The sequence below is a fragment of the Aythya marila genome (genome assembly GCF_965140915.1).
Source record: "Aythya marila genome assembly, chromosome: 1".
NCBI classification, from domain to species: Eukaryota; Metazoa; Chordata; class Aves; order Anseriformes; family Anatidae; genus Aythya; species Aythya marila.
This window is the reverse complement of record NC_139042.1, coordinates 111,366,208-111,393,068: the sequence shown is the minus strand read 5'-3', so window position 1 is coordinate 111,393,068 and position 26,861 is coordinate 111,366,208. Positions and strand designations below refer to the sequence as shown.

Here is a 26,861-nt window from a genome sequence, read left to right as displayed (position 1 = left end):
AATTTATCATTCCCAGTTAAACTGATGCTTTAGCGCTTAATATATTATTACCATTGACTACAGAGTAGACTGAAAGTTTTTAGAAAGCTTTGTCAGCCTTTCATGAAGGTTTGTTCTGCAGGCAGAACACCTGGTTCTGCAAGCAATAAACCCACTGAAGCCTCATACGCTTTGGTTTCAAGTCTCAGGCACTCTCAAGTGGATAGTGTGGCATTTCATAAGGGTTGAGAGCAGCCTTTCATTCAGTGAAGGATGTTAGTAAAAACTTTCTACTCTGCTGAACCGCTTACTTGTGGAAACGTGGTACCTTGAAGTCTTCTACCCCATCTTTGGAAATATTCAAAACTTCACTGGATAAAGTCCTGAAACCCTTGACCTAACTGGGCCCTGTTTTGAGCAAATATGCAGACCATTGCTGGAAGTCCCTTCCAAAATGAATTATTCTCTGATTCCATGTCCAGCTTGACTGGGATTGATGAGCAACTTAAAAGCCTTTGAGGAATTGCTGACAAGTGTGTATACAGCAGGACATGCCACTCTTTTTCTCTATAGTCCTAAACTAACAGTAAATACTTTAAGGAGGGATATACTTAAAAATAAATACTCTAAATTTAAGCAGATGTAACAAGACTTTGCAAGAGATATTTTTATATTACAATAAAAAAAAAGAGTTTTATGAGCTATTTGCTTGCATTTGAATTTTGGCTCATGTAATTAGCATTTGCAGTTTGATTTTACAGAATACTAATGAAATGCAAATATATGCAATAAAATGTATTGGTTTAATTAGACTGATTAACAGGATTTTTTCCACAAACAGCTGGTACATACTCATACTGCAGGAATAGCAAGATCCCAAAAGATACTAATCTATAAGCAAAAAAGGAATGAATAGTCCTCTGCAACAGTAATTCTAAAATATTTTTGCTTTCAGATCTTTGTGTAAATGATTTTAGATAGGGAAAGTTAAGATTTCTGAAGTTGAAATGTGAAATCTTACAAGTTAAAGCAAGCTGCATACCTGAAAAAATGCTTGCTGAATTACAAGACCCTTATGTATTTGTCTTTTATGTAGAAAGGAAGAGATAATGTACAAGAGTAATTTAGAGCTGAAGTTGGTAAAAACATCATTTCTCCAGGACTGCTTGCGAGTTCACCCATAGGACCATGCAGTTGTTTTGACATTTTGATTTTTCTCATCTGTCTCTTTCATGGTTTGTCCCCAGATATAATTCAGTAGCTAGGTCTTATTTGGTAAGAAAGTAAATAGTTACTACCTGAGGGAGGCTATCTATTTTGATATTTTTTTTCTTTTTCTATAAACATCAGAAAACTTAATGTTGGTAGAAATTTATCAAAATGTTTTTATACATTTCTGTTGTAGCGGTAACGCATTGGTTATTTTTTCAAAGAGGGTACTTTGTTATATGGACCAGCAATGTTGTGGACATTGTGGACGTTGTGGCCAAAGCAAAGTGTCCTTTCCTTGATGTACTGTAAAACTAGCTAGGAGAATGTAGGCTTTGCTTTCCATAGCATTTTTGTAAGAACTGGATAGTTAAAGATGATTTTTTGTATTTGAGCAAAGAAAAAAAAATCTTACAAGCATAAAATGATTTTTAAGAGATTCTTCTGAGCTCTGAGAAAGCATCATTCTCTCTCTTCAGTCACTTTGTGATTTCTAATCATCAATGTTTGTAAGTGCAAGGCTAAATTCCAGGTCATCTTTTGCATTTCACTGTCGGCATAATTTTCTATCATATAGATGTCCTACATCAGAGCCATATTACTGAATTTCAGCTTTTTTGAATAAAACAGTTCATATTTGCATCTCCATATACTAAGTAATGATGGAAAGAGAAGCTGGGAGGGGTGTCTTCCTTTTTTTCAAAGATGTGTTTCTGCATGTATCGCCTTGGCAAATGCCAAGAGATTTTTAAAGAAGCTATTTAACCATCCAATCATCAAAGACAATAAATTTTTCACATTTATTGCCCACATTCAGCTCAGAAAGATTCCTACCAAATTTTGGGAAACAACAATCCTTCAGTCATACTCTGGAATGCCCTTGTCTGCTCAGTAGTTGCAGAGAGAACTGATACAGTCTGGTGTGGTTTGACACCACAATTACGTTAGCTCTACAGTGGGTGGTTGAGTGAAAAATCTCATTTCAAAAGCCGGCTGATTTTTTTTCTAGCTGTAAAAAAGTCTTAAAATGAAGACCATTTTTGATATAATGCACTCATATCCTTTTAAGTGAGGTTCTTTCCCCCACTTTCTCTTTAAACAGCAATAAAAGATATCGATAATAACTATTGTAGAAAAACTTAAAACCTTCACATACAGCTTTATTTTACTAGCACTAACTGTATTTTATAAAATAGTTTAGTTTCCATTTTTGTCTCCATCTTAAAGTTGTAAAGCAGCTCATGCTATAAAAAATAACTTCTTATGCAGAAGCACTGGAGAGGTTTAGGGATGGTATTGTGAATTAATACCATTTATCTTTGGAGTGAGAAGTTAGCTTTAGGAGGTTATATGTAGTTTACACCATTATGAGTCTATCCCTGATATAATTTCAAACATACTCTTTCATCTGAAATTTCTTCTTTTTTTTTCTTTCTTTTCAAATAAATGTTCTGTCTCACTGATCAGATAGAAATGAAGAAAATTGTTCTCTGTGCTCAGTCCCCTCTTAAGGAATTTTCCAGGAATTATCCAGTTCCGTGACACTTACATTAGTCTCTCAGATGTAAATAGAGCTGTTACAAACACTTCTGCTAATATTCCACATCTAGGTTGTATGTTCACTGAGAAACCTCTTAAACCTAAATTAAAACAGTGATTTTGGGTTAACAGTAAAATCATTATGTTACACTGCTCTAGAAAAATGTGTGTTTTTCCCACTTGATGATTATTCTTCAGTACTTACAGGTACATTTCTGTATTCAGCAGCTCCTCTGGCTGGTCCAAAGGCATTACCAGCTAGCTCAGCTTCTCATCCATCTTTCCCAGTGCATTAGCAATCGCATCATCAATTTGATTGCATTTAGGCCTATAAAACCCCACTACAATGGAGTGAAAGCTGCCTATGCACATGCCGAGTACATGGTCACCTCACTGCAAGTGTAGCTCAGACCCAGACTAGCCAAAAATAATCAATGTTCATCTTCAAAACTAGAAGTTTGAAAGATTTTACCTTTTAGTACATGAAAGAAAATGAAATGCACCAGATCTCCTTCTTAACCACACACACTGAAGTACAGTGGGGGGAGTTGTCTGCATTTGGGCCCAAGACAGCCAGCTTGGGTGTCCACCTCGGGCAGCCCTCCTGGCCTGGGGTGGGAGGCACGTGCTCCATCAGCACATGTGCCCAGGCAGTATGATAGGAGCGCCCCTGTTGCGCTCTCTGGCATGCCTGTGCCACACCTTTGGCTTTCACAGGAAAATCCTGGTTTTGTCACAAAAGAGTTAGCAGGCTCGGGACACGTTTCAGAAGCAGTGTTGATTTCTAAGCCCTTCTTTTCTTCTTCTCTGAATAAAGCTTTCGGTTACCCAGCAGGAAAAACATCCCAGACTCAAAGGGAGATGCTAATGTAACACGAAATGTTGAGGATAACATTGGTGAACTAATCCTAAGGATGCAATAAAAACTTTTTTGGACGTGCTTTATTATGCCTCTACTCCAGTCTCTAAAACCAAAATGCTTAATAATGTTGTTGTTAAGAAGGGATTCAGTCTTGAAACTTTTTCTCTGGTGTCTTGCAGTTACCGTGCAAAAATGGTGCTATTAAAAAGACATGGGTGGCCTGGCACTGGCTGTATAGTACGATTGACCTCACATTGCTTCATCTGCACAGCTATTGATTTTTCTTTTTCTCTTCATTTTGACATTTCACATGATTTAATCCAAGATTCATCATTTTGGAAATGTCAAGTTTAAGGTATTTTTTTTATTGTTTGGGAAGAGTTATCTTTGAAATGGTTTGCTACTTATCTTTTTTGAGACAGTCGGCTAAACACGTCAGCACTGAATCAACTTGGAATTGACTCGGTGAATTTTTTATTTCTTTCATAGTGTATTCCAGTGTGCCTTTTTACTGAGCAGCTAATTGTATCAAAGTCAAAGATAGCAGCAGTGTTCTGAATAGATTTCCAGCGTCTCAGCACATTTCATGAAAAAAAGCTCTCTGGGGATAAAAGCCTTTATGCAACATCACACTATGTGATGGGAAAGCAACAGAAAGCAAGCATGGAACATACTAACGGGTGCAGTATAAATTACAGAAATAACAGCATTTCTTGAAATGTATACAGCATCTAATAATTAGAATTATAGTCAACAAATGCATGGGACACAACAGGAGCAGGAACCTGTCTGAGCTCAATAGAAAAATGTAACCTGCACTGTGAACTTGATGCTGATGATATGGAGCTGGTGCAACCTACTTCGTTCCCATTTGCTCTTGGGATATGCTATCTAACCAAAAGCCAGAGTTTCTGAAACAAAATGAAGCCTGGAGTGTCCTTCAGAGGTGATCCAACACACATTTGAAGTGCTGAATGGCCGCTAACAATAAAACTTAAGGTGCTTGTTTGGTCTCCCAGGAAAACCTCAGGGCCACATGCCAAATGGTGTGACCTATCAAGAGGTCTGAGGTATGCACCATGCTTCAGAGAGCAGAGGGGAGCTGGCCACCAGGAAATGAGAGGTGCTCTCTGCAGCTTTAGGATTTTGTTTTTAGCACAGGACTGGGTTCATATTATCTAGTAGGGCTGGTAACAGCCCTGCTGCGCTGCCAGGCAGGAGATAGAGGTGCCCACGAACTATGTGGGAGCTGCTCATATGGCTCCTCAAACAGCCTAAGAACCCAACCAGTCACTCCCATGGAAACCTACCTGCACCTTGGTGCAGCTCCAGTCACTGCAGGCTGTGGTTGGTCTCTGGGCTACGGAAGTTTTATTTCTATACAGATCTGATCTGAAAAGAGCTTTTCATTTCCCCACCATACACCCACTTTCTTATCTCTTTTTACTGTTTATTTCCTGTATCTGACAGAGTTTATTTGTTTAGTCTACTCAGTTTTTACATTGCTGTTCCCTGTAATATAGCACCACATTGTTGTCCTACCCCACAACAGAGCATCTTGCCCCAAGCTATGCTTACCCTCAGCATCTGCTGAAGTGCTCTTGAGAAATGCATTGAAATGCTGAGATGCTCAATGTCGCTCCCAGGGTGTTACTTCCTAATGAGGAACATTACCTGGAAAGTCTTCCATCAGAGCTAAGGAGGAGAGATGCTTCTCACACAGAACAGCCCTGTGGTTTAAGTGTTTTGGTGGAAAGTATGCAGGTAAGATGATAAGCAGGGGATGGGGCATGTCTGTTGAAACAGTAAGGTGTGCAGGGTTTACCTCTGCTATAGGGGGAGCTGGAATTAAGGTGGTGATTTATGCGAGGAGAAGCTGTCAAAAAACCCTGCAAAAACACATTTCAAAGAAGGCATTACCTCAGTGGAATGAAGGTTGATTAATTAATTTTTGAAAGGCTGCTCTGTTCCTTGTCTGTTCTACATCTAGCATTATCTGGGCATGGTGGTAGCTGCATAAAATCTTTGTCCAGTTCCTGTGTCCTCTTCATCATATTATTATTCAATACACTTGCTAGGATCCAATTTTCTTCACTGTTGATGATACAAAATTTCTTCTATTAACTCCTACTAACATTCTCGTGACATTAAAGGGATGCCCCTAAGCAAATAAAAATTTAATATTCTGTAAAAGAAGTTAATCTAAATTTGAAATACAAGATTTTATGAACTGCTGGCTCCAGTACACCTAACATTCAGTCCTTTGATGAGATTATTCAGTTTCTTTCCTTGAGGTTTCATAGTTATAAAGTGATGTGTTTCTTTACTCTGTAAAAGTGCACTCATTGTAGTCATATTTGCATCAGATTATGTCAAGCCGTATAGACCTTCATTTAATAATTTTCTATATAGAAGTTGAGCTACCTCCTTGCCTGTTGCACTGTTCCATTTTTATTAGCAGTATTCTCATTTCTCAGTACTTTATGAGTTAATGTAGAAACAAAAGTTATAGATAGCCAGCTGAATAACCTGCATACAATTTATAACTGAAAATATGTATTTTTAAGAATAATGTAATGGCAGTAAAACCATTGCAGTAGTAAGGTTTCTTTGTAAAAGAACATCCTTCTTGGAAGAATGTTCTGCAGTTGTGTATACTTGATGAAAGACTAGATGGGGAGTTCATTCAAAATGAGACTTTGAACATGACACATTTTTTCATAAACTATCAGTGTCTTCATAAGTTGAAATGGGCGCAGCAAAGTGAAAATTCAAGAACAATGGGAGCTAATAAATGTCTAGTAGAAAGGAATATCTTATTTACTCGCTTGCTAGGAAAGTGTTCTCTGTAAAAATTGTTTTAGTGACTGTAGTACTTTTGTAGGCAGAATTTGAGGGTGAACTCAGATTAATCTGGAAAACAAGATCAGTGCAAGCAGCAGTACTTTGAGTTCCAACTGTGACAGTGATCGGTATAATTTGACTCCAATATAAATGGAGCACTTCAGAAAGTTTGTCCTCATCCATAACACTTAAGTCAGAACTGCTACTTTACTAGTAGTGACTACTCAGTGTGCCTACCTGTTTATCAGGAAATAAAATGACACCACCAACCTCTACCATGTTATTTATTTTTGTCTTTGCGGTAATTCCATTAATTTCCTTCCATTAGAGAAAAGTTTGATTTATTTTTTTTAAGTGCACAGGGAGCATCCTCTGAAAAACAAAACAAAACAAATGCTTCTGTGTGTTATTATATCATTTTATAACTTGCTTTTGAAGGAACACTGGCAATGCTCATAGACTCAAAGTGTTTTTCTTTCACATAATGGTTTCTTCTTGCAGTGTTTTGATACAGCTACTACTGTTTCTAGCCATTTCTTGATCAGAGTGCATCTTACAAACCACAAGACATGGTATTGCAGTGTGATACACTTGATTGGATGACTTTTGAGTGGTATATCAGTCAGATGTATGGGAAAAATGAAAAAAAAAATGGAATTACTTTGGTGCTCTTAACATTTTGCAGAAAGTCATATTACTGTAAGGAACTGTATTTGTCCACTAGAAAAACTAAGTATTGCAAAACAGAGATAAACAGTGACAAAGAATGAGGGAAGAAAAACAAAATAAGGCTGCATGTGTCTAGCACTGACTCGAGCTCTTATCAGTTGTGACAGCCATGCAGTCCATAGACTAACTAAGCATTGTGTGTCATTTTAAAGAACCATAAAGCCTCCAGAGAGTGTATCTGCTGACTGATTGATACTCTTGAAGACCTTGTAGTACTTGAATATAGTAAAAATGGTTCATCACAGTGATGTACACAGCACACAGATAAAAATACCTTCTTGAATGAGCGTGTTATCTCAGGCCTTTGGGTTGTAAGAAGCAGTTCTTATCATGAGATTTATAGGTGACCACTCATAAATAAATGTAGTTGATGCCAGGTCTTGAAGAAATGGGATGACATGAAAATGAGAAAGAAAAATTTACTCCACTCTTCATAATTACTGGGTGTTCTGCAACCATGCAGGATAAGTGTTATCAGTTACATTATGAAATGTACCCAGTAAATCATTTTCTTACACTTTCTCTTTTGCATTTTGAAAACAAATATATATATATATATATATATATATATATATGTTCAGTTTTCAGGAAAATTAGTTAGCATGTTTTGGAAGATATTAGCCAATATTTCAAAGTACAGCTACTTGAGTCAGTTATCTTGAAAAAGGTTGACATTTTTCTGCAGAAAAAGTGTTTGCAAATAACACTATTCCTACTGATGCCCAGTTCTTTTTCATTCAGTGGCATTTGTTAGATCAGCAGTTCTAAATATGTAGATTGAAGGTGATATGAATAGGAGCCATCATTCTCCTATAAGTAAACATGCTGTTTATCGTATTCTTTTGTCAGCATCCCTAGACTAAATTCTAGCACAAAAATACAAGGTTAAGGATTATGTAGCTTACATACTTCCTGAGATTTGTCTTGACCAATACAAGTAGTAAATATTAAGTTATGCCCTAGGTTTTCACCATTCTCTTTTGCTTTTAACATCTTCTGTCCAACTTGAAGTTCTTCAGAGAAAGGTTGAAGACTTTTTACATTCTTACTTGAAGGCACCTCTGCCGTGTCTTCAAAAATAAACAGTAAAAAGTTTCTTGATGTCATGACATACACCATCACAGCATGCATTTGTTAAACAAAAAGGCTTGCTGTGTAGAAGACAACAGTCTAAAAAGCCAACAGGGAAAGGAAACGTAAAGTCTTTTTTTTAAAGGTCCTGCCGAGAAAGAAGACTGTGATTTGGAAAGGGGTTTGGAGAGGCCAGAAAAGCATCCACTGAAGGGATGGACAGGACATGTAACCTATTGCTCCCTGTGAGAAGGCAGTGAGGCTGTGTGCCACCGGTGCAAAGTATTGCTGCAGAAGGTGAGAAATCAGCCGATGAGGTGACATCCATAGGTCCCACAGGCAAGCAGCCACATCCCCTGAAGGCAAAACTCCTTAGCCTGTGCATTGGCAGGGCAAAGCAGCTGGACTGTAAATACAGCAGCACTCATCTTTGCAAAAGTAGGTACAGCTGCCTAAAATCAGCTTTGTTCATATATACAATAATCATCTGGGACTTCAAGGCATCTTTTTTATTTAATCTAGACATGGAAAGATTTAGTGGAAAACTAAGACTGCTTTCCTCAAGCAGCTGTGAGAATCATCACTGCGAGATGGCCATGTTACCATAGGTCAGTAAATCCAGAAGATGTGTAGACTTTCAAGAAGTACAGCTGACAGTCATTTCCCACCACAAACATCAGAAACAGTACTGAGGAAAATGCACTTCTTTTTTTCTCATATTAGAGAGAGAACTGATTGGTATAGAGGGACATAACTATCGGCTGAGCTAATTGCTGTCACTTCCTCCTGCTTCTGGCCAGTACTCCTTCGATAGGAAATCTGACTTTCTGCTAAATGAAACTGGAAGAAGTCTTGGAAAGAGCATTCTTTATATAATGCCTCATTGACTCCATCTCACCTAAATTTACATCTCTCCTATATGGAAAGAGCAAAGCTTCCCTTCTAGCTCACTGGGAAATGCTTGAAAAGTATGAAAGCTGTGATGGCTGCTCTTTGGGAAGCAGCAGTTGTTGCAAAAAGGTGATGAATTATCTTGTGTAGTATACTGTTGATTCCAAAAGAATTGAAAAAGTGGTGTAGTTAATGGTGTCCGGGTAATTAATATCTGTCTTTGTTCACGAATGCCAAGTAAGTCAAAGCAAAAATTCCAAAGCTGTCAAACCCTGTAAGTTGTTGAGCAAGTTATGTTCTTTTCTGACAAATTTGGTCGGACTATAATTCAATGAGGAGTTATGAAAGTAAAAGGTAAATGAAAATAGAACACTAATGTGATTTAAAACTGAGCAAGGCGTCTGTCTGTCATCATTGCCAAATGGGTCAGAAACAGGTCTGTGAACATATGAACGCACTGTATGCAACTTCTAGCAACTTATTTCTTAAAATGAATGGAAGCAGTAGTAGCATACTTCACATATGTGAATTATACTAGAAATGGCCATCGAGTCATTGCAATTTAAGGTAGCACATTCTAATTGGGAAACGTTATCTGTGAGACAACAAAGATGGCCTTTGGGATGGAACAGAAAGATGAGGTGTTAGAGCACAAGCCTCCATCCTGGCATATACTACAATTTCTCCTCAAGGGTGGTAATTTGAAGTAATGAGTAGTCCTTGTTGAATGACCTTGTACATCTGCTGCACTGCCTATTCAATCTGTAGCTCACTTTCCATCAATTGCACTTTCAGTACAATTAAACGTGCCTTCATAAAACCCTAAAAATGAACAACACACTCTGCATATGTTCATAGCTATTTAGCTTGGGACTGGGAGGGTGGCAGAAGTCCATCTTCAACCTTCTGTTCGTGCCAAAGTGCAATTTGTTGATTGAAAGATGCTAGCTGATAGAGCTGGAAGAGGATGGCAGGATTTGCTTAGCATGCCACAGAAGCACACACACAACAATTTGAGACTGGAGCGCGTGCTTGAGCCAACTTGCTGCTAAAGAGGCCACCTGGATGGTGGCATGAAGAACAAACTTCCCACCCCCACCGCCCCTTCATAGGCAATTTAAAATCCTTTACAGCGTAGCATGAATAAAAATATGCTCTCATGTTGACAACCAAGAAATATACCTGTTTTGTCAGAACAATGATATCAAAGTGAGAATATTTCGGACAGAATTTTTTTCAGTTGGGTTCTGATGGAGTCAGAGCCTTTTGCTTATGCATGTTTATCATTTGGCACACATTAAAAATAACTTAAATCCCCTCTGAGTAGAAGTGGACAACACCATCCTGCAAGAGGATCTCTGAGGAGTGGAGCCTCCTGCCACAGAAGTATATGGAGGAACACTGCTGGTGCTGCTGGGTAGAACTGCAGAAAAACACTTTGCTGGCTGAGGTGCTGTTCCTCCTGGAGACACTTCCCAGTTCGCTGTCACCACGTTGCAACCAGTGGTTTGCCCACAGTGGAGAGCAAGTACCCATGTCCTCCTGGTCCCCTTTCAAACTCCCTGTCCTTGCTACAGTCATGCATTGGAAACAGAAAAATTCACCTACCTGGAGAGTCTTGCAAGATCCAGGGAAGAAGCTGTGATAGCAAAGTAGAAACAGTAACCCATTTGAACAATGAATCAATGAACAGCATTTAGAAATTTGTATTCCTACTCAAAAATAGAAACCAAATAAAAGGAGGAAAATAGATCATCACTGGTGCAGCAATTACTAAGAAATTTAGAGTTTTAAACCTTTAGCTGTAGGGGAGAAAACTCCGATTTGTACACAACCCTATGGAGTTTAGACAATGGATTGTTTTTTTGGAGCTACCACTAAACAGATATAAAAGGCGTGGATGTTGGTGATTTCCAAGTTATTCTTAGTATTTTCTAAGTATTAAATTTAGGAATAGTTTTAGCATTTTGCAGAGACAAATAAAAGAGCAGTACGAATTTCCTCCACTGAATCCTGTATCAAAATTTCTCTATGTCCCTTCATTTTGGCTGCAGTTCATTGTTCAGAATGAGCAATGAATGTGTTTGCAAAAAGATTTAAATGTAAAGTAACAGATTTTGATTACACTGAAGTCAAATTCAAAGGACACAATGGAGTGCCTTTATTTAGTAATGTATTTTGGATCAGTGGGTAAACAAATGTAACTAAGTAAAATATTTCTGCTAATTGAAATGGACAGTGAAGAAATGATATATATATTTTTTTAATTTTCTTTGAAATACTGGCCTTTTTTCTACGTTTTCATGTATTTTTATATATTTTAAATTGCTATGTTGCAGAAGTTTTTTGTTTTTGTTATTGTTGTTTTTTCCCTACATTTATATTTGCTCAAAGCAGAAAACAAATTTTTAAGTACCTATATCATTTTCTTAATTATGGTAGGAACCCATGAAGATTTCAGGTACTGGAGAAGGATGTATTCAACATCATCTTTCAGAAGAATGGCTGTTAGGATTAAATTGTCCACTTCAGTAACGGTAGTCTTAGAATCTCAGTATAACTTGGTGAGGTGCTCTGGAAAGATTAATTTAAAGATCATATATACTTATTTCTATAGGTAGCTTTAATGAAAGCTTACCCTGGGTAGTCCGTGTAAACATGCAGAAGCTACTGTCGTTGTTCCAAATTCTAATTAGTGCCCATGGCCTGCACTGCAGAGGAGCTGGGCAGCTGTAACTCCATCTGGATGCTGTAAGAGCTTAGTACACTTGGAAATCCAGGTTGCATGATCAAATACGTACATTTGAAAATTAGTATTAATTTACATTTAATCTTCAGATGTAGTAGATTATACCTTCAATTATAAGGCTCTCCAGCTGCTATAAAAACTTCTGTGACTGTAATGAAGGGCTACTGGACCCAAACCAATGTACATGCAAGGCAGCTTCAGTGTATTGTGCAGAGTCCAATATCCTGCTGATTCTGGTTAGAGTAATTTTTCTGACACTGAATTAGTCCAAAATAATCCCAACAGTAATGAGCACTGCTTATGCATTATTTAGGATACAAATAATTTTATGCAAAGCAATTTTAATAATGTTGTTACACATTCCAAATGTTGGGATTGCTTGCTAGAAGTGTGAGGAAAACACAAGTTATGCCCTCTCTCAGGAAATCATCTGTTCCTTTCTTTAATTCCTCATCTCTTGGATTCAAGCTTTTGAGAAAGTGACTCTGTCCTCCTATCCACACTTTTATTGCTAGATCATAAATAATGGATCATAATTGAGGACTTCAAAGTACTTGTATCAGCTGCTAGTGTCATCTCCAGTATTTATCTTGTCTATACTTCACATCAGTGTTTCCAAATGCAATAAATCTGTGACTCAGGCCTGGTAACAGTCCTAATCTTCATGGTCTCATTGATTAAGAATTCAGATGTACAATACCAGTCTTTCCTTCTGTCACATTTTAAAAGCTTCCTTTTATCATGTCATAAATAGCGCAAGACTAGATTTGTACTGTCTCAGGAATAAGATTCTTAGTTTATGTCTGATTTTGAAAATTCCCCTCGCTCTTCAAATGTCTCATTTGCAATGCTTGTGGTGAAGCCAACATGTGGAGTTCTGGGATTAATTTGAATTCAGCAAGCTAGCTGTAATCAGCCGTCCCTGATCATTGTGGTGTATAAGTTCTGTAGGATTTTAGTACATCATTTTGATCAGAGTTTCTTAATTCTTCAGAAACTGTACTCTGCCTGTGTCTCAAATATACATTAAAAAAAAAAAAAAGTGTGCTTGCTCCCAGATGAGCCTATGTGTTCATCAACATTGAAATCTTCTGTCATCTTGACATTTAAATATATATCATACAGGAACAAAGTGGAATATTTAGAGATGTAAATATAGCTGAGATGGTTAAAGATTTTCAATTAAAATTATAATTACTGTTGATTTTTATCTATATGGCGTCTGTTTTCTTAGAAAGCCTTTGCTTTCCTTCTGAGAATCAAAAAGTTTGAAAACTGAAGTTTGGCTATCATCAGAGTAGAAATTTTTTGGTCTCCATCAAACAGTATCTCACATCAATCACAGTTGCCTGATGTCCCAAGGATTAGTTTCCTCCTAAAACTAGAGGAGGAAACTGGTGCACATGGGGACTAAAAAATCTAACATATAGAAAGGAACAGAGTCATGAGCTACATGAAAGCCTATAGACATTCCCAAATAAAAATGTTGAAGGTTATGGATTAAGTTATATGACTATTCTTTTTTGTTTGTTTCTTGGTTTGTTTTTTACCCAAAGATTTCAGTGGATAATTGCCATTAAAAAAAGAAATCCTACTGACATTGTCTCTGGGTAGGAAGACACGATTTTTTTGAGGGATGTTAAAAGACTGAAAGTGACTGAGATGAATTCTGGGTATGTACAGAAATTCTGGGTATGTACAGAAAAGGAAACCTAATGATAGGAGTACTTTCTGTGCACTGTTAGTGGCCACTTTGACAACATGGCGTACCCTTAAAAGGTTCGAAATAAAACAAATGAAAAGAGAAATAATCAGGGTTTTGTGGCTAAATCACATTTTTTTGGTTGCTCACCTGGTTGATACTGCCAGTAGCATATACGTGTTTGCAAGGTTAAGCCATGCAGTTTTGTACTTTAAGTGGGTATAAATAAGCACCGATTCTTACATAGCAGTAGACTCTATTTTATATCCATTTATAATATTTTTTCATTATTCATTCATTTCTGGTAGCAAAAAATGTTTCAAGAAATAACCATTAATGAGTTTCCACAAGTGTTACGGATAGAAATATTTGTAATAAAAATAACCAAAATGAATGCAAAAGTTGCAAAAAAACGTACTAGGGGGTGGCAAGCAGAAGTGAAAATATGTCCTTAAAATAAAGATCTATAAAAATGTTCTCTGTGAAAAGCTGTATATTTTAATATTTCTCATCAGAAGTCTGTTTTTCACTTTTTTTTTTTTTTTCTTGTATCACTGTGGTTGCTTCTCACCTCTTAAATAATGCGTACAGACTTTCACAAGTAGACACGGCTTCGCATTCAGACCTTACGTGTTCTCTGCCTAACAGCTTTTCAGTAAATCAGTGGAACGTGACTCAGTCATCTTGTATATCTCTGTATTCATACTGTCATTTCTTAACTAATCTTGGATAAGAGAACTCAATTTAAACTTAGAAATTAAAAAAAAATAAAAAAGAAAAAAAAAAAAAGGAAAAAAAAAGAAAAAAAAAAAAAAGAAAAGAAAGAAGAAAGTGTATTTTCCATTGCAGGATAGTAGTGTAATCATGAATTGCTGAGGTTTTAGTTTGTTTGTTACTTACATGCTAAGAGCCATCTCTTATTTTAGAAACAGTTTGCAATAAATGCGTATGTAGCCGTGAAGACACAAAATGTCATGCATTGTAAAGCCACCCAGGAGTTGCCTATTCTTAGGCATTTCTAAGTTCACCTGCCAGGCAGACTTAAAAGCAATCACTATGGAGCCTTGTTTTCTAGACAGTTGAGACAAAAAGTCAGTTCCTACATAGGTGATCCATTGGGCTGGTGTCGGTACAGCACATAAAGGGCTGTAGGCAGTGAAACGCCGGCCAGCGATGTGGCTGACAGCCTGACGTGCCACCTTTGCTGCTCAGCCCACAGATGCTTTCCCACCTGCAGGGAAAGTGATTGTAGATGGCTTTCAGTGCCGAGATGAGGCCGGTCTCAAGCTCATGTCTCTGATTCAGTTATGAAGATGCCTCAGCCACTTTGCTGCCAGAACACAGATGGGGCAGCTTCTATCTCTACATATTTTTTGTTTGATCAGTAGCCAAAATGCAGTTATTATTTTTTGACCTGTGGAAGGGGACTAGATACACCTTATTTTATGTGCTGCAGGATATAGATGGTGAACATCCAATGTTTTATGATTCACATCCAGACTAAATGTGCTAAGCAAACTTTATTAAGTAATAAATCTTTTCACGTGAGTTTTTCAACCCAGTCACATCTTTATTCAATGAAATGCTTGCTGTAGTGATGATACTTAAGATAGTGCTGAGTTCCTTAATCAAGTAAATCACGTTAAGAAGTATAGCTCATATTTTAAGCAATGTCTCAGCTGCTGTGAGACTTAAAAAGAAAGATAAGTCCAGTGGTGTATTAATTTCAGTACCTACTTCATATTTGTGTGATTATAAAAATCCATGGGTAATGCAGGTCTCTCTTGGATGACACCCTCAAACAGATGGGCTAATATCACCGTTTACCCCTTTTTTGGTACAACTATCTCCCTGCAAATATTCCATAAGTTTCATTGCAGTGCTTCATTTGTGGTTAGCAGTTCGTCAGTTTATTGTAAACTTGCTGACTCCATACAAAAAAAAGCAGAGTATATGCAACTGGACTCCATGCTGAACGAATCTAGTGCATCTAAGATATGCCGGTGATGCCACATACATGTATTGTGCAGATCCTGTACAATATGCAATATGCAAGCAGTTTCTCCACGCACATGCAGTAGATTCATTGAGAAGAGACCAGACCTGTCACCAGCACAACACACAGGATCACCCACACACAGTGAAAAAAATATAATAATAAAAAAATATAGATAAACTCTTCATCAAACTATTAGGTAGACAAACAAGCTAGGCAGCAACCCTACTCTCCTCATCCGTTCACTTTCTGTTCCTGTTGATTACACAGAAAAGCAGCTGTCCTGCATCACACACTGTTGGTCCATCTGGTCTCATATTCTCTCTCGCAGAAGCTAAAACCTAAAGATTAGAGATGAGTAAGAGAAAGAAGTTCACAGGATGCGTTCCCTGAGTACTCAACTAATCTCTGACAAGTTGTACCTTGAGGACTTCCTTGCCCAGTAGCTATTTAATAATTTTTTATTGAGTACATGGAATCTAAATAGGAATTTATAACATCCATTGCCAAGAAATTCTGCAGCTTAATTTCACATTTTACTGAGAATCACTTCCTTTAACTTCATGCGATGCTGTCTAGTTTCTGTGCTGGAAGCAGCAATGAATGATCACTCCTTACATTCTCCATGTCATTCATGATTTAACCTTCTGTTGTCTCCTCCTTTTCAGATTTGAAAGCCCTAATCTTTTCTGGAGTTACTTGCATGTAATTCACTTGGCTTCTCTGATATGCTAACTATTACAGCTCTTTTCTGAAGCCCATCCTGTTCTGCTATATCATTTTTGAGATGAGGGGGCCAAAATCACACACAATATTCAAAATGCTTTTGAAATGCGAACTGGTGCTGTGGCACTATGAAGTTCAGTTTTGTTCTCTTTTCCTTTCTTTGTAGTCTCTAACATTTCACTTGATCTTTTTACATAAATAAACACAGAGCTGGCATTTTCATAGATCTGTTTAATACAACTCCAGAATCTTGTTCTTGGATGGGAATGTTTAGCTCAGAGCTTATTTTACTTATGAAATTAGGGTATTTTTTGGCATGTGCATTGCTGTTTCAAATTTCATCTGCCATTTTATTAACCAGTAATTCAATCTCATAAAGTCTTTCCATAGTTCTTCACAGTTAGTACTCCTTTCTTACTACTCTAATGAGTTTAGCAGACTTTGTCATCTCATCAGATCATTTATGAGCAACTTGAATGGCACAGTGTAAGCAAAATGTGTTGCAGGAGGCTTCTGGCAAACTTTTTGCACTGTAAACAAAAAGACCATTTATTCCTACCTATTGTTTTCTGTCTTCATTTATTTATCCATCCATGCAAAGACCATTCTTCTTTTAAGAGACTCTGGTGAGGGACTTTGTCAAGAACCTTTAAGAAATCTGTGTCATCTATATTAAATGCATTCCCCTTAACCATACGTTTGTTGACACTTTCAAAAAACTCCAGCAGGTTATAAAGCATGCCTTCCCTTTATACAAACTTGTATTTACTCATGCCTGGTAGATCCCAGGAATCTGGGAAGCCACAAACCCAAACACCACCAAGCAGCTCAACGCCAGCGCTCACACAGCTGCAGGGAGCGAGGTTGAGACCTGGGTCAGGACTGGAGCAAACAGGGGGATCCTCAGCCTAAGGCCACCCCCAGGGCTGGAAGATGATAATGTCAGTGAGGGTTAACTGCAACTAAATCCCCTCAGGCTGCCCATCAGCAAAGACAGGAGCATGGGAGTCTGCAGGACTGGCATCCCTGAGGCCGCACCGCACTCTCCTGCAGGGCTGGAAGTCAGCTGGGGGATCAGGGGGCTGGCGGTAGCCCTGCTGTGCTCAGCATGAGAGAACAAGTGTAGATAGCTTGCTAACAAGATACATATAAGAACTCTTTAAACTTGTGAATTGATTGTGTAGCATATGAATGCTTCAGACGCTGAGAATAGCGCATATATGCCACTTGAACTGGAATTATAAGAACTGAGTATTTCAATTATATATTTAGCATAACAGCAAATATATTTACAAGTGATTATTCTGAATGCCACATACAAATCACTCTTAAAGATACAAAATTTTCATAATTATTTCATCAAGCAGTATAAGCATTGAAATATATCAACTATTGTCCTCCTTGCTATAAGATTCTCTAGTTGCAATTACTTAAGGATACCAATAAATGCCTCTTATCAGCTGTTCTTATCAGCTGTTCTTATCAGCTGTGGTAGTTTTGTATTCAGGACTGTGTTTACTAAAACGTGAGGTAATAGTGATTGTTGTTATCTTGAAATCTCTAGTACCATGCTCATGTTTCTACCTATTTTAAAAGGAAGCAAACAGTGTCTTTGAAATTGGTGTAGAGATGTTACAACAGGACTTATTTGAATATCTGATGGGAGGTTCTGATGCAAAAGATTACATTATGAAATCGTAAAGCATTTTTTTTAAAGATATTACATGGGGATGTCAAATGGACCAGGGTACTATGTTTTTTAGCTTAAAAAAAAAAAAAAAAAAAAAAAAAAAAGTAAGGTAGTTTTGTGAACTTGTTTTAGAGGTGAGAAATTCCTACTGGTTGAGGAAAGATAATTCAGTATTTTAGAAGTCTTGCCATATTTGCATACTTTTACAAGCAAAATTCATTAGCTTTTATGTCAGTGCAGTTCTGTGTGTGTGGATTTGCTTTTGTAGAAGACATAGCTTAACGTAAAATGCATGCATGAATGTAGAGATAGGGGGTACATTTTAAATATACAATTGCATGCATCATGGCTATATTCCTTCCACTGTTCTGTTGTGTGGCTTCACTGAGTTCAGTGCTTGAGGTACAAATTAGGACCACACAGCACATGAGGTGCTTCCAGCAGAAGAGGTGCATTAGCAGATATGCAGAGTATGTCTGAGAAAGCACAAAGCGTTCAGGAGGTCCTGGATGGGAGAAGAGTAACATCAGTCTCACTCATTCTCATCTCTGCAGAAAGAACTAGGAGACACCTTGTGGCTCAGCTCTGTCTTCCCAGTCCAGATGCTGAGAAGAGATGCAGGGCACAGACCAGACAGCCTGAGATCATAACGCTTTTAAGATGGGCTGTTTTATAATCTTCAGATTATAAATAGAGAATGGGGTTTAGTTGTGTTTTCTAAGGTCTTGTTTTACTGTGTGAAGTTGGAAGAAGGGAACATTGTCTGTCTCTGGACAAGCAGCACTAAGAGACGAAATCACATTTAGCTCATGGAGGTATGTTTGTGAACCTCAGTTGCTTGGTGAGGCACCAAAGAAGGCATGGGGTGCTTTCTTATTTCAGAAATCTAAGATCAGTGCTCTGCCTGTCCATCTGGAGGCACTGTCTGCCTGCACTATTTGTACATGGTCTTGGTGCTCCTAACTTTGGGCATCCCATTTGAATTAGATTCCTAAAGTAACTGAATCCTGTGGTGTAAATATAAAAGGAAGTGATCAGAAAGTGAGTACTGATAATGAAACGCCATCAAACTTAAAGCGGTTGCAGGAAGAGTAATGCATTCTTAGATCAACCAAATCCTCTCTTGTCAGCCAGAGCCAATGAATTAATTATTCAACAGGCTTTCTTCCTCAAGTCTTTATACATTCAGTCAAAGTGGAAATTTTTGGAAAGACATTTCAGGGGAAGATCAACTTGCATTACATGAAAGTTATAAACCCAATCACAGTCTCTCTGACCACCCATGGCTGGAGTAGCTAAACCAACAGCACTAATAGTTTGTGACCACGATCATTATTTTGCCGAGGCGATCGGCTCCGGGGCAGATGCATTCTGCAGCGGAGCGGGGGATCGGGCCAGGCAGGGCTAATTTTTCTGGCATCGAGCCTACTTGAGGGAGCCGCCAGGACCCGGCAGCCCTCGTGAAGGGAGGCTGACGAGGCGTAGGCAGAGCCAGCAGCGCCCCCTCCCTGGCCGTTCAAAACCTGCCCCTAGGGAGCGCGGCGACCAGGAGCACGGCGACCAGGACGGGCAAACAGGGCGTGGCGCGTCAGAAGGGACAGGCGCGGCAGCTCGCGCAGGCAGGGCGAGCAGGCAGGGCAGAGCGCTGCCCCCGGCCCATACGAGCACCTCCTTAACGACAGCCGTTAGCTAGGTGATAATGGTCGCCACCAGGCACGGCGCGCTCTCCAGGAAGTCGGTACACACCCAGACCGACTACCCGTTAAAAAATGCAGCAGTTCAGGTCACCGGATGCATGGAGTGTCTGAGCCTGTTCCTGCCATCGGCGGGAGGCAGAGAAACTGCGTGCGTGAGGTGCGAGCAGGTGGATGACCTGGTCCGCATGGTGGCGGAGCTCAAGGAGGAGGTGGAGAGGTTGAGGGATATCAGGGAGTGCGAGTGGGAGATAGACTTGTGGAGCAACTCCTTGCAGGGCCTCAAGGAGAGGTATCGAGGTGAGACACCCCAAATGGGGGTGGACCCCCTGCCCTGTTGCTGTCGGGCAGAGGCAGGGGACCTAGGAGTTGAGGAGGAATGGAAACAGGTCCCTGCTCGACATCACAGCCAATGCCCTCCCCTTCCGGCCCCACCTTCCCAGGTGCCCTTACACAACAGGTTTGAGGCCTTGGAGATTGAGAGGCCGGTGGGTGAGGAAGAGGTAGCAAGTGTACCCAGGAGGATGCCTAGGGCGAGGAGGTCAACTCCAGAGAACTGGCAGAGGAGCTGGACAAGCCGCTTACCATCATTTATCAACAGTCCTGGCTATCGGGGGAGGTCCCAGTTGACTGGCGGCTTGCAAACATGACGCCCATCTACAAGAAGGGCCGGAGGACTGACCCGGGTAACTACAGGCCTGTCAGTTTGACCGCAGTACGAGGGAAGCTCATGGAGCAGATCCTCCTGAGAGTCATCATGCAGCACTTGCAGGGCGAGCAGGCGATCAGGCCCAGTCAGCATGGGTTTGTGAAAAGCAGGTCCTGCTTGACGAACCTGATCTCCTTCTGTGACCAAGTGACGCGCTGGATGGATGAGGGAAAGGCTGTGGATGTGGTCTACCTTGACTTCAGCAAGGCTTTTGACACCGTCTCCCACAGCATTCTCCTCAAGAAACTGACTGCTCTTGGCTTGGACTGGCACACGCTTCGTTGGGTTAGAAACTGGCTGGATAGCCGGGCCCAAAGAATCGTGGTGAATGGAGCCAAGTCCAGTTGGAGGCCAGTCACTAGTGGCGTCCCCCAGGGCTCGGTGCTGGGGCCGGTCCTCTTTAATATCTTCATCGATGATCTGGATGAGGGCACTGAGTGCACCCTCAGTAAGTTTGCAGATGACACCAAGCTGGGTGCGTGTGTCGATCTGCTTGAGGGTAGGAAGGCTCTGCAGGAGGATCTGGATAGGCTGCACCGATGGGCTGAGGCCAACTGCATGAAGTTCAACAAAGCCAAGTGTCGGGTCCTGCACCTGGGGCGCAATAACCCCAAGCAGAGCTACAGGCTGGTAGATGAGAGGTTGGAAAGCTGCCAGGCAGAGAAGGACCTGGGAGTGATGGTTGATAGTCGGCTGAATATGAGCCAGCAGTGTCCTCAGGTGGCCAAGAAGGCCAACAGCATCCTGGTTTGCATAAGAAACAGTGTGGCCAGCAGGGCTAGGGAGGTGATCGTCCCCCTGTACTCAGCTCTGGTGAGGCTGCACCTCGAGTACTGTGTTCAGTTTTGGGCCCCTCGCTACAAGAAGGACATCGAGGTGCTTGAGCGGGTGCAGAGAAGGGCGACGAAGCTGGTGAGGGGTCTGGAGAACAAGTCCTACGAGGAGCGGCTGAGGGAGCTGGGCTTGTTCAGCCTGAAGAAAAGGAGGCTCAGGGGCGACCTTATCGCTCTCTACAGGTACCTCAAAGGAGGCTGTAGCGAGGTTGGTCTGTTCTACCATGTGCCTGGTGACAGGACGAGGGGGAATGGGCTTAGGTTGCGTCAGAGGTGTTTTAGGTTGGATCTTAGGAAGAACTTCTTTACCGAAAGGGTTGTGAGGCATTGGAACAGGCTGCCCAGGGAAGTGGTGGAGTCACCATCCCTGGAAGTCTTCAAAAGACGTTTAGATGTAGAGCTTAGGGATATGGTTTAGTGAAGGACTTTTAGTGTTAGGTCAGAGGTTGGACTCGATGATCTTGAGGTCTCTTCCAACCTAGAAATTCTGTGATTCTGTGATTACTGATGCATAGAAAATTCTGATTTATGGTGGAGTTAGCATGATGGCTCAGCAAATGAATACTATTGATGTGGGTTCCTGACAATGATAACAAGCACATCTTGGGATGAAAAATTGCGATACATAAATAGCCAATTTGTTATCATTAATTCTTTTCCATAAGGTTATTGGCGAAGAATTACTCTGTGCCAGCATAATATTTTTAGAAAATTGTTAGGAAGGTACACTGAATTATTTATTTTGCTATTTTTAAACTTCATCTTTTATCACATTTTATGAACCATTATCTTCTGAACAATACACACAGGAATAACAGATCTAGAGTGCACACATCTGGATTTGTAAGTACCCTTTCATGGTCATGCTAAGTTAGGAACAACTCAAGATGGTGTTCAAGGGATTCCTACATGTATAGAGATTTTTTTTCCTTATATCAAAGCTTCCGTTAGTAGTTGCTCTGTGTTTCAGTGCTTACTTTGCACAGGTTTCAACATATGTTCGAGTACAGAGGGACTTGAAAATATTGCATGTTTTTGAAAATTATAAGCTCAATGTGACAGAAGCAGATATCATTGCCAACTACTGAGGAACATATATCTGAATTAGGCCAATTCTTGGACCTGGTACATACGGACATGGTTTAGTGGGTGACATTGGTGGCAGGGCGATGGTAGGACCAGATGACCTTGGAGGTCTTTTCCAACCTTACTGTTTCTAGGATGTGAGCATATCCTATCATGTAATTACCACATCTTGGGCACGGTCTTGGGCAGCCTGCTCTAAGTGGCCTTGCTTGAGCAGGGGGAATGTCCACATTCTCCCACAAAGTGCTGCACAGACAAATGCAGACAAAGTGTACGTTAACACGAGCAATTTATTGGCCTCTGCATAGGCTGAAGCTCCTGGATGGAACGGAGTCTCTCCAAGGGTCTGGGTGGTCACTGCCCGCTGCTGACAGGTGTCTCTGTTGCGCTGCTGGAGAAACTGGTGCTGTGCAGTGGCGCTGTGCTGCTGGTGAAGCTTTCCATGGCCTACTCTAGGCTCAGGAAAGAGTCCGAGTCGTCCATCTGCACCCCAAGCGTGATCTCAATGGAGAGGGTGCTCTCGGAGGCGCTGGCCAGCCTGATCTTGCAGGAGCGGCGGGAGGGCAGCACCGTCAGGCGGCAGTGGCGCGACTGCGGCAGACGCTCCCAGGCTGCTTTCACCAAGGCCTGGAACCAGCGGGTGGTTTTCTCCACATCCAGGTAGGAGCCGCTGCAGAGGGTGCGCAGCAGGCTGGGCTCCTGTCTTCTCCTCAGCTCATCCTCGGGGTGGTGGAGGAAGCACAGCATGTCCCCCACCAGCCGCTCCCTCACGCAGGCGCACTCCAGCTCCACGCGCAGGCCGGGCTTCCTCGCTGGCGTCTTCCCCTTGGCACCCAGCTCCGGGTGGAAGGCGTGCCCGGGGGGAGGCCTCAGGGGCATGAGCAGGCGGTACAGGACGTTGTCTTCCCGGGCACTCCAGCCTTCGTAGAGGCAGCCTATGCCGATGGCCGGCTGCAGCCGTGGGTTGAAGAGACAGTTCCCGAAGAGTCCTCGGCAGGCACCAAGAAGTTCCTCCACCAGCTCCTCCACCATCTGGCACTTGTCAGCCATGCCTGGCGCCGGCCACTGGGTGCTATCCGCCCAAACTCTGCCCAGATCCCAGCTGTCATCAGAGTCACTGTCTTCGTCTGTGTCATCGCCATCATCGTTGTTCTCCTCCTCTCCTGTAGAGGTGCCGTGTTCGCTATTGCTGCTGCCTGGTTCACGGCTCCGTTTCCTGAGCCAGCGGCAGAGCCCAAAGACCAGGACAAGGAGCTTGACCAAGGCCCAGAACTGCCACTGCTTCAACGCGGTGAAGAGCAGAGCTCCCAGGGCCACCCAGCTCTGCTGCTGGTTCCTCTCCTCCATCTCTTGCACCAGCTGAGTCATGCCCTCAATCAGCTGCTCCGCGTACTGCTGCATTCTCTCACAGTCATCTCTATCCAGTTGATCGTTCACCAGCCACGGCTTCTGGGCAATGCCCAGCACAGCCAGGGCGAGGAAGATCAGGAGAGCCATGGCTTGCAGGAGGTGCGATCCGCACTCACCGACGGCCAAGGCCACAGTGTGGTGGCGCTGCTGCTGCTGGCCCTTATAACAGCTGCCCCATGTGACTCATCCTTTGTGCTGTCACAGGCACCACAGCCGCATCACACCAATCCCCCTCGCCTCACCCCCCTGCAAGCTTGTGGGAAGGTCCTTGCAATCTCCTTCTCTGGAGATAATCAAAACCCTTCTGGATGCCATCCTGCACAGTGTGCTATAGGTGATCCTGGTTTGCGGGGGGGTTGACTAGATGATCTTCAGAGGTCCCTGCAAACGCCAGCCGTTCTGTGATTCTATTCATCTGTGATTCTTTGACAAGAAGTTGAACACCTAACATACATTTGACAGCAACAGTGCTTTTCAGCGATTCATGTGCCTCAAGTACAAGCCAGTAACATACTGGTCTTCTGGAAGTACTTCACATTGTCTGTCCTGTGAGTCTATATGCCAGGGTTTAAAAGGGTGTGCTTTTCTGTGCATAAGTATGCACACTAAAGATTTAAAGGATACACATAAGCCATGCACATAAAACTGTTTGCAGAGGCATATTAAATGATAGCTATTATCATTTCTAATTATTTTTTGTAAAGAGCAGGTAACAACATACCTTTGGAGTGGTTTTAGCATTTATGTATGTAATATATATATATTTTTTTAATGTCACTGGGAAAATCAATTTATGAGGGCATATCTATTGTACATCACTGTTAAAGGAAATGCTCTGTAAGAACCAACATTTGTGGGAGAATTGTTGGAAGATGTACATTTTAAGTCAGTATCAGATGTATCTGCGTCTGTATGTACTTACATTAACTGAGAATATTAAAGTACAGTAGCTCTGACATTCTCTGCACATGCCAACAAACAGCTTTTACAGAAGGTTCAGAGAAGGTGTTCAAATAAAATATTTATTATTTTCTTGCTAATACAAAAACCTCTTTCAGACCTGTAAAGTACTGTTTGACAGAAAATGACCTACAATCTGTAGTTTCATATTTTGATATAAACAAGAGCAGGGAAGATTTCCTCAAACTATTGTACATTTTAGGCTTGTCTCTTACATCGCAGGATGACTAGCAATTAATGGAGTGAAAAGATTGCAGATTTCCTAGTGCTATTTAACCTGCTTATTTCATTTTCAAACTTCTGTGATCAATTTAGCAGCAGGAAGTTCTGCAGAGCAATTTGGTTCCACTTGACCCTGGAGGGGTTGTTGCTGAATGAGACTTACTTACAGCTCTGTCTCCATAATGACATCTTGCTGCAATAAATGACGCCTTCTTAACCTCAAGTTGTATTTCCAATAAATTTATACCAATTCCCAGGTTACATTAGGCATCTGAAAACAAGGTTCTTCGGACAAATGTGTCACCACAGGTTGTCCCTGCATCATAGGGCACCTAGCAGTGCTGGCTCGATATTTATAACTCACATAACACATTGGCTGCAGCACATCTTTTTTCATGCTGATTAACAGCATTATAGTTGCAATCTGATTCTGCTGGTAAACCAATTTCTTCCACCTCCTTCTCTTTTAACACAAATTTCCTAGAAAGGAAACGTTATAAGCGACCCTGACATCATTTTTAGGAGGAATCCTGCATGTCAGGAGTGGTTCCCCAGAAGCATGCACACTGATTTGAAATTGTATACAGCAAAGAGTGGCAACATCTGAGTCGGGAGGAATTGTGAGCAATACAGCACGTAACATTTGAGTTTGCAAAAGCAGAAAAATTTCTGCTTATGAACACGTATCCTGTTACTTTTGCTGCAGGGTTTACAGTCATCATAACAGGTGATGGGAAGGAAAGTGATCTACTTGGGGCAGGGGGGTCTCTTATACATTTCCCGGTGCCATCAAGCAGCCCATCACCTGATCCAGAACAAAATGCCTGGGAGAAGGAGATGAAATGAAGGGTACTATGGGTACCTGATACCATGTTCTTGCTGTGTAATTCAGCTATATATGCTGCTACCTGACTTGAGCTCATATGCCGGTGCCATACAACCATAATTTTGTCTTCTGCCAAGCAAGGACAGCTAACCTCTAATTTTGGGGGAGCTGGCCCCTCAGCAGGATTCCCAGTGACCTATTACATCTTTAAACCACATATTGGCAGCTCCAGCAATAAAAGGCAATGGAAAGGAGCCAAGAATTTGATTATTATGGTGCAAATCCCTTTGACTGTGAGAGAGCATTGATTTGACATTATTTCCATTTATATGGCAGGGGACTCTTTCCAGTTTTACAGGTTTTTTGGTTTGCATACGATTCCTGAAAGTTTACATTTCCACTGAGCTTTTTTGAACTGAGGTTATCCTGCTTGGTTCAGAAATACACAGCATATAAAGTAACTCCTTAAAACATACATTCTTGGAACAGATTTGTGTGATTATTTTAGCTAATGTAATTTAAAGAAACATCATTAAAATATTTTAAATTGTTTACTGTAGTAGTAATTATGCAAAATACTTTAAAATAAAATACAAAACATTTAATTTTGAGGGCGTGTTTCACACATACACCTCATCAGACAGAACAGAACGGCCATACAGACTGACAGGTGGTAAGACTTTATTTTAAAGAATTTCTTTTAAATATCTCCTGATACAATCCGTTTTGAAGGAACAGGGACTGAGCAAGTCTTGTTAGTAGTAAAGATCTAGGAGTGCTTCTGTCTCAAGCTTGTAAAATAATGAATGGCAGCATGTTTTGCAAGTGAAAGAAAATCTGTAGTGTTGAAAAATTGTATGGGTGAATAATTATTGTCTTCATACGTAAGACCAACAACAGATTAGAGAGAAACTCGGCAGCAAGGAATAAAGAATTGTGTTACGGAACGTAGTAGAAAAAAATGATGTTGAATCTGCATTTAGCCTGGAAGAGATTTGGGGGTTACATCTGCCATGACCTTTAGCCCAGAACACTGTAGCAGAATCTGTTTTTTAATAATGGGATTAAGTTCACTTGGCTTCTTCCCACCATTTCTGAGCAAGCAAAGAAAATCTGCAAGGGGAAAGAATTTAA

At 40.9% G+C, this 26,861-nt stretch overlaps 2 protein-coding genes across 5 annotated transcripts in view; one reads left to right on the top strand and one right to left on the bottom strand.

The window, feature by feature from the left end:
• Positions 1–26,861, top strand: part of EPHA6 (EPH receptor A6) — a 519,909-nt gene that overhangs the window by 322,705 nt on the left and 170,343 nt on the right. The window lies entirely within an intron of this gene.
• On the bottom strand, positions 22,757–23,806 carry LOC309891743 (inositol 1,4,5-trisphosphate receptor-interacting protein-like 1; the record flags this gene model as incomplete). The annotated part of the gene is made up of 1 exon (XM_082784569.1): positions 22,757–23,806. The coding sequence occupies one exon, from the start codon at positions 23,804–23,806 to the stop codon at positions 22,757–22,759; it is 1,050 nt and encodes a 349-aa protein (XP_082640695.1).